This window comes from Protopterus annectens, chromosome 15.part0 (genome assembly GCF_019279795.1).
Source record: "Protopterus annectens isolate FY-2018-M chromosome 15.part0, PAN1.0, whole genome shotgun sequence".
NCBI classification, from domain to species: Eukaryota; Metazoa; Chordata; order Ceratodontiformes; family Protopteridae; genus Protopterus; species Protopterus annectens.
The window spans coordinates 270,005,083-270,012,890 of NC_056749.1; the positions used below are offsets into that span (position 1 = coordinate 270,005,083).

At 40.2% G+C, this 7,808-nt stretch overlaps 1 protein-coding gene across 2 annotated transcripts in view; it reads left to right on the top strand.

The window, feature by feature from the left end:
* The window catches only part of PRPS1 (phosphoribosyl pyrophosphate synthetase 1), a 444,571-nt gene extending 440,946 nt beyond the window's left edge, over nucleotides 1–3,625 (top strand). For both annotated transcript variants that reach the window (XM_044057029.1, XM_044057030.1), the window contains exon 7: nucleotides 722–3,625. In XM_044057029.1, the coding sequence (XP_043912964.1) occupies nucleotides 722–814 (93 nt within the window). In that variant the 3' untranslated portion in view covers nucleotides 815–3,625. The remainder of the gene's footprint in view (nucleotides 1–721) is intronic.
* Nucleotides 3,626–7,808: the final 4,183 nt, after the last annotated feature.

Genomic DNA, 7,808 nt, shown 5'->3' on the forward strand with positions numbered 1-7,808 from the left:
ATGAGAGCTCTTCAGTATTTCTAGGTCAAAAATAGCTACAAATGAAAGACCAGCTTTACATCAGATTTTGTGTAGTGCTTGTACTGCCTGATATTCAGCATCCTATCCAGCATCCTATCCATAACTGGATCAGAAGTGTGCAGGGCCAATAAAAGTTAAATGCTAAATCTCAGGTTGTGCCATTTTATCACTTGTCTTTGTGTATCTTCATCCAGAATGGCTTGTGCAGTATTTCCAGCACAAAATGATCGCTTATCTTTTGTTACTGCTCCTTGGCTCCTTGATTGGAATAACACAAGGGGTGTGTGTGTGTGTGTGTGTCTGTGTGTGTGTACAATTTCATGAAAACTACTGAAGTAAGTTGCTTTGTTACCCATGTGCCAAACATTTTTTTCATTAATGACATCAGCACTGCAGGTGACATGCTGAATACAAATACTTTCCGGAGAAACATTATAAAAGTACTTAAACTGAGAAGCAGAAGTAATGGTTTTGTTTAACTTCTCATTTTAATTTTGCTTTTAGCAGTTGCAGAGCTTAATCTTACTGTGTTTCTGTTTCTCTTGGCCTAAGCGAAGTGTGGTAACTCTGCAGCTTGGAAATGGTCCATTTAGCAGGCAGTTAATGTCTTTATTATGCGCGTAACTGAAATATTAAATTTGACTAGTTTTCATGTTGTGTACATACAGTATACTGATGTTTTTCATATTTCATTTTTTAGGTTATTGATATCTCTATGATTCTTGCTGAAGCCATCCGAAGAACACACAATGGAGAATCTGTTTCTTACCTCTTTAGCCATGTACCCTTATAGTGACTGGGGTCTTGTATTTTTGCAAGCTGTTTTTAAACCAAAAAGATGTACCGAAGTACTGCTTTTGTGTGCAGCTTTAGCAACATTACTGCATATTTTGAATAAAGTAGACACTCGTGTCTCAGGATGAGCCGGAATTATATACCAACATATGGATACTTGCTCTGCCTGTGGTCTTCCTTAGAAGACTGTTAGATGGCTAGACTTACATGCATCTTTATCCAATTAAAAAAATGAACAATGCATCGCTACAGAATCTTTAAACCTACTGTTATATATGAATATGTAATACAGGCAACATATCGCTGTTAAGGAAGGACATTGTGAAAAGTCAGATCTTCATCTTAAGTTTCCATATTAGTAGCGTCTCTCCAGTAATTTCCTCAACATTTCACTATTGTGGAAGATCCTAGGCAGATTCTTGATCCCATTTTATAATAGTGCACCAGGACGTTTTGAAAGTTGCTGCTGAATATCTTGATGTATTTGGTACAAAATGCACCATGTTTTTGTACATTAGATAAATGTAATAAGGCCAAGTCAAAATCATTTCTCTACAATATTTTTTTCAGATTTATTTGCATATCTCCATGTTCTACTGAATTTCTGGATTAACTTTGTTAGAACAAGTTGTATAAAAATAAATGAGTGTTACCACTTTGTGGTGTAATTGAATGCGGCATATTGAAAGTATCAAATTACCTGTCTTGCTGCATTTATTTTTGACTGTTGCAGCATTGAGTGCAGTGTTAAAACATGATTCCTGAATGCGTGGGTATCTTCAGTTTTTTGGAGGGGCAGAGGAGCAATACAAAATGCATTTTGTGTTAAATATTAGCTTGTTAAACCATTTAGCCTTATGGGAGAACAGTGCACCACATGGATGACTGTCCAAAGAAATGTGGTAGGTGGTTTGGACACTTTAAATTGGCCATAGGTGTGAGTGTGGTATAGAAGAACCACTGCGGCAGGACTAGACACCCAATGGTTCTAGATGATGGTCACTGCGGATGTGACACCCTGACTATGTGCAGAAATGAGTGGAGGGAATGGATGAATGTTTCTATAGTATCATTAGCAGTTAAAAGAATAATAGCCTTTGTATGGCTTTCAGAACCAGGAATTAAAAAAAAGTGGTCTGAAATGTTGTAAACATTAGTCTTTTTTAAATTGGGCATACAGTCATGCATCCTTGTTAGTGCAACTTTTTCTGAAAGGATTGAGAAATTTGAAAAAGTTCTACACACAATATGCTTTCAATATTTACTGTACAGTTTAAAATTAATTTGCATCTGTCGTGTAAAATCATAAATATGTATATCAAGAGCCTTAATTGCCCATTCCTAACATTCTGAAATGGCATTATTCAGTCTTTTGGACAGTATTGTTTTCATAAAAAGTATACATTTTGGAAGTGGGAGGGTGGAGAACCAGATGGAGAAAACTTTTATAAAGGATGTTAAAAACATTGCCTTGGTCTTCCTAACAGTATGTATTGACTATTACTGCAGTCTTACTTTATTTCAGTAACTTAATGCAGAACTTTAGTAGCTTTGGCATATGTGAAAGCTTTTTAATCCTCCCTAAGAGCTTTAGTGATAGTTCAAAAAATGTATGGTCATACTGGAGCAAAATCTTGTATTGGTTATGTCTTTTTGTGGTATCCTAAGCTAGCTACACCGAACATCCATTTTTATTTTAACAATTAACCAGTTATTGGGTGAATTAACTGCTGTGTTCCACTGGCTAAATGATTTAACATTCTGTTATGTCTGTTTATTTGATCTTAGATTTGCAATTCCCTTTTTTGTATTCTTCCTAGACACACCTCTCTGACTGTTGTAACAGTTGAATGCAACAAGGCCACTGCTAAATTTGTTACATAGTATATTCTTTGCATCATAGTTTCACTTTTATGCAAGGTTTACTACTTGCAAGTACTTTTGACCACTGTAAATTACTTGTTATATTGCTAGGTAATCAGTATGACCTCAGGTGTAAATTTTGAGTGCTGATGTTTACCAGATGACATTGTAAGCAGGCTGAATTGGTAACTTGCAGTTGTCCTCACTTCTTGAATTGGTGGAACATTAAGGATTATGAGACTAACTTTTTTTCTGATATGTGGCCTTCTGTTTTTACTGCTGCTTTTTCACGCTTGCAAGCTGTGCTTGCATGGCTATAATTGCAGTTGACCAGCCTGTACTGTATTGATGTGTACAGTGCATGTTTAGACAGAATGAATGAAAAATAAAAGTCTAAAAACTCAAGATTTCACTGAAATAATATTTTGACATATTTTCCCCCAGTTTGTGTAGATGATTGTTATATAAATAAGGTTGTCTCAGAATTACAAGTATATATTCTGCTGTCAAGAAGTGTGCGTTTGTAGTACCAGTGCATCCCCATGCAAGAGATTATATGCAGAAGGAATGTAACTCTTGAATTTATTTTCTGCCATTTTAGTCCTTGGAATGTCTTCAGAAAAATTGTAAAACATTTTGTCATTGTATTTTATCTTTAATGTACTCCATTGTTGTATGGTGACTTCTGATTTGTTTTTTTCTGCTGCGGATATTACAGATGCTAAATGTTTGCTTGTATAAGCATCTTTTTTATGAAAAATGTTTGGTCTGTAGAGCCTTTATGCTTGTCTTTGTGCCTTAGGAAGTGCAAGGAGATCTAAAATGTGAAGTGTTGAGAACTGTCTGTGTATTAAGTAGGCCAGTTTCAAAACTGAATATGCCACTTGTATGAGCTCTGAATATTGACTTTTAAGAATTAAATTGTTGCTGTTTCATCAGAAACTGATGTTTTAAGTTTCTTGCTCTTCTTTTCTTAGTTTTGTGATATGGATCGCTTTTGGGGCGTAGTTGCTCTGCAGACAATCCAGATAGAATTTTGGGAAATATTGCAAGATTGTCTGAGTAATCTGGTTTGTTATCCAGGTGTATTCAAGTCAGTAGAGTCATAGCTGTACAAAGCTACACTGTCTGGTTATTTGTAAGACTTCAGTAGTGGCATTTAATAGCTGTACACAAGCTTGCTGTAGTACTGATTGCCCAGTGCAGGAACTGGTCAGAGGACTGTTCCTAAGTGACAACATCCTAAAGAGAAATAAGGAATCATTCTGCACTCCTGGATGTGATGTGTTGTAGTGTGTGTGTGTGTTTGGGGGTAGTTTATTCTTTATCATTAAAAAGAAAAAAAAAATTGACATGGGTGCTGACAACTGTGTGGAATCCTCTGTGATAGATGTAGATGTCCTTTTATTCTTATGTTGCAGTATTCTCATATGTGGGGATCCTTTGCCTCCGGTCCGGCTCATATACAAAAGCTCACCTTGGCTGCTGTAAGGTGCATGGGATGTCACACGCAGGGATCATAAACAATGGGTCATAAATGTGACGTTTGCACGCACAGACCTCAGAACTTCTCTGCCACAGTCGAATGTCCAATTGCTCGTTCAGCTGTGTGCTACAGACTTCAACAAAGATAGCAAAAGTAAAACAGTATTAGTGCAGTGACAAGTCTGTTAACAGTAAGGGAAAGCTAGCAAAACAAAAATGTAACTGGAACCATGAGCAGGAAATAACAGTAGTTAATTCATTCAAAAATTCAAAGTTCACAATTTACTTGAAGAGTTGCTTTTTTAAAAGTAGTTTATTCCAAGAGTCAGAAGTGCTTATTACATAAGTATAAAATCCACAACGTACTTAAAATGTTGCTGCTTATTCGACAAGTTTAAAATCCACAAAGTAACGTAATGTTTTCTTTGCCTGATGAAACCTAGCTGGGTGAAAGTGTCTTCTGCATTTGCAACTTTTTAAATTACGTTTTAAATATGTTGTGGATTTTAAACTTGTGGAATAAGTACTTCTAACTCTTGGAATAAACTACTACTTTTAAAAAAAGCAACTCTTCAAGTAAGTTGTAGACTTTGAATTTTTGAACAAACTAACTACTGTTTATCCCTCCTCATGGTTCCAGTTACTTTTCTGTTTGGCTACTTCAACAAAGATAAGTACACCCCGTTGGGCAATTGTTTTCTACTTTTGGCTAAAACCTAGGTTGCTGTATAAATTTTTATCTAGCAGAGTCTGTCCATGTCATTGTTTTCTACTTTTGGCTAAAACCTAGGTTGCTGTATAAATTTTTATCTAGCAGAGTCTGTCCATGTCGTCTAGGAAGGAAAAATGTAAGTGCGGTTGTCAAATTCCGCGCAGACAGCCACAACCTCTGCTCGTTTTGCTTAGGCCCCCTCCCACGATTACAAAGCGTGTTCCATCTGCCAGTCGTTTGTTTCTAAAACACTGCACAGCTATCTCGCAGCCTTAAAACTCATTGAAAACCAGCGGGTGAAACGCCTGGCCCTCAGTATGGATTCTGAACCAGCCATCTCATCCGAATCACCAAAAAAGGCCAAGGTAGTTAGGCCTGAGACTGCGCCTCAGGGTACGGACGTCCCGCCCGCTTCCGGTCTAGGGGCTGAGAAATGTCCATTAGGTCCAGCAACTTAGGCGGGTACCATTTCGGAAGTCGCCCTTGCTTCTCTGGCCTGCACGTCTGTGGAGGTACCTGTGATGTTGGTCTCCGATGTCGGGGGAGCCAGGTTCGCCCGAACGCCCAGTACTATCATCTTCCATCCTTCTGGCCTGATGTTTGATATTAGGCCTATTCCAACTCAGCCAAGACTCTTTCCCTAAAAAGCACATATCTTCCCCAACAGAAGATGTGCTTGACTGGCAGGCATTCTGCCAGTCCCTGTTTCAGGGCTTTATGGCCATAAGGCCTATGGCTTTCTCAGTCTACTGCCCTTCCAACCTTGAGCCCTAGGCCTGCTTCTGCTGGACCTATGCCACTTTCATACAGAAGAGAAAGGTTGTTCCTCCTTTGAGTCACTTTCCTATACCTCACAGCTAGCTTCCCAATTGGAATATTGCTCTCCTGATGAGTCTTTGGAAGGGAATTCTCCACCTGAGCACATAAACTTTGGGAGACCAGCTCCAAAATGAGGGAATAGTTCAAGTGGGATTCCACCCAAATAACAGAGGTGCAGAAGAGATATTCTAGATTCTGCAGATGCAATCTCCTTTGCACTGTGCTAGCCTTCCTGTAGTACCAGCATACTTGGGCACATTTGCCACTACTTCCAAGACCACTGAATCTCAGCCACACACCCCAAAGAGACAGGACAGGTTCTACAAAGTTCCTGATGACTTTAAATCCCTCATTAAACCCCCTATGGCAGACCCTGCTGTGATTTCTGTCTCAGCAGACAAACAGTCCAGGCAACTTCCCTACTGCCATCAAATAGACAGTAAGGTAATGGACAGATTAGGAAAGATTTACACTTCAACCCTGATTTTTAGAGCCATCAGTTACCAAACTGATATGGTTAAGTATGCTCTAAACCTAGTCACCTAGGCTTCAGCACTGCTCTCCTCAATGCCAGATTCTCCAAACAAACCTCAGGTTTCCTCTAAGCTCTCTGGCTAGTAGCCAGGCATTCCATTAAATGCAGCTACAATGCTACTGAAGCATCAGCTAGATCTGAATCAGCTTCAGTTCTGCGTAGGTACTCCTGGCTCAGGCTGAAGCCCCTGCAAGATGATTTCAAAAACAAAGTTGTGGATGCCTCTCTTGATGACAAGTTCCTTTTTTGAAAGCAGTCAGCAGAGCTTTATAAAAATCTACAAGAGAGAAGCAAAGAGCTGCAAGATCTCTAGCATCTCTCTGCCTCCCCAGACTTTCGTGTTTCACTTTTGCAGTCATTACATTTGGGTAATCTGCTGGCAGGTTGCCCTCAGTCGGCCTGATTAACAAAGTCTTGGGTCCTGCGTCGGTTGCTGTCCCTTCTTCCATGACGTCAGGTCGTCGGGGGTATAAAAACATGCAGCCGACGCCATTACATCCGTCTTTCTTGCCGTGCGGTGCCCGAAGCAGAAGCAGTTCGCAAGTGCCGGTCGGCAGACTCCTGAAATTTTCATTTTCAAGTTTCAAAACCAAAGTCTTCAACTTAAAGCTAAGTACCCTGTTGGGGAAACTTTTTCTTGCTCCTTACCGATGTCAGTAAAAGTTATTAATTGCATTACTTGTGGAAAGCAAATACCGCCTAAAGATTTTTTTTTATACTGTATTCCTTGCCTAGGCTCTGACCGCGACGTACCTTGCTGTCGGTTTTGTGCTTTATTTAATCAGCGCACTATCCGTTGTCGGTACATTTTTGCCTCTAAATATTTCGGTTCTTGGTTTAATTACCCAGAAAGGACGTCGGTTAGCCATCCGACTACCGGGATTCCGAAAAAAATGAAAAGATAGAGGCCGTCGAGGTCCAAAACTGCAGACGATGCTTCTCCTAAGCCAGTTCGCCGGTACTCAGTGAGGTGCTTTCGCAGCCCCTGATACCCGCTACTTCTGACTCGCAGGCCTCTACTGAGACCCATTCGGAGTCCGGTATGCCACGAGATACTTCACCTATGGAACCCACGGATGTCTCTACCTTGGATGGGTCCGGAGCTGCTGTGCAGGCACCGGCTTCTGAGGGTGTATTCAGGCCTACAGACTTGCATATTAAACAGACTCCACCTTCAATACGAAGGCCTAAATCTCTATCTGTGTCTATAAAACCAATGCCCAGGCCACATGTTCAGGCCCCTGTGCCTAAAAAACAAATGATCAAAATGGCTGAAGATCTAATTACTCTAATCAGGGGTAGTCAACCCCCCCTCCCCTTCTAAGAGGCCTAGGGCTGAGCTTGACTATGATCAGGACTTTGTTTCTTCTGACTCTTCTAATGACCTGGATTTGTCTATACCTACGTATGAGGATTCTGATGCAGAGGATTCCATTCCCTCTGCTTCCCCCCCCCCGGAGGACTTTTCTTTTGGGGAAACATTTACATACCTTAAGGGAGCATTTCCACTGGGAAAGTCAGGAATTTTCTGATTCAAAAAGAGGCTTGGGTATTTCCCTCTACCTCAGCATAGGCCTT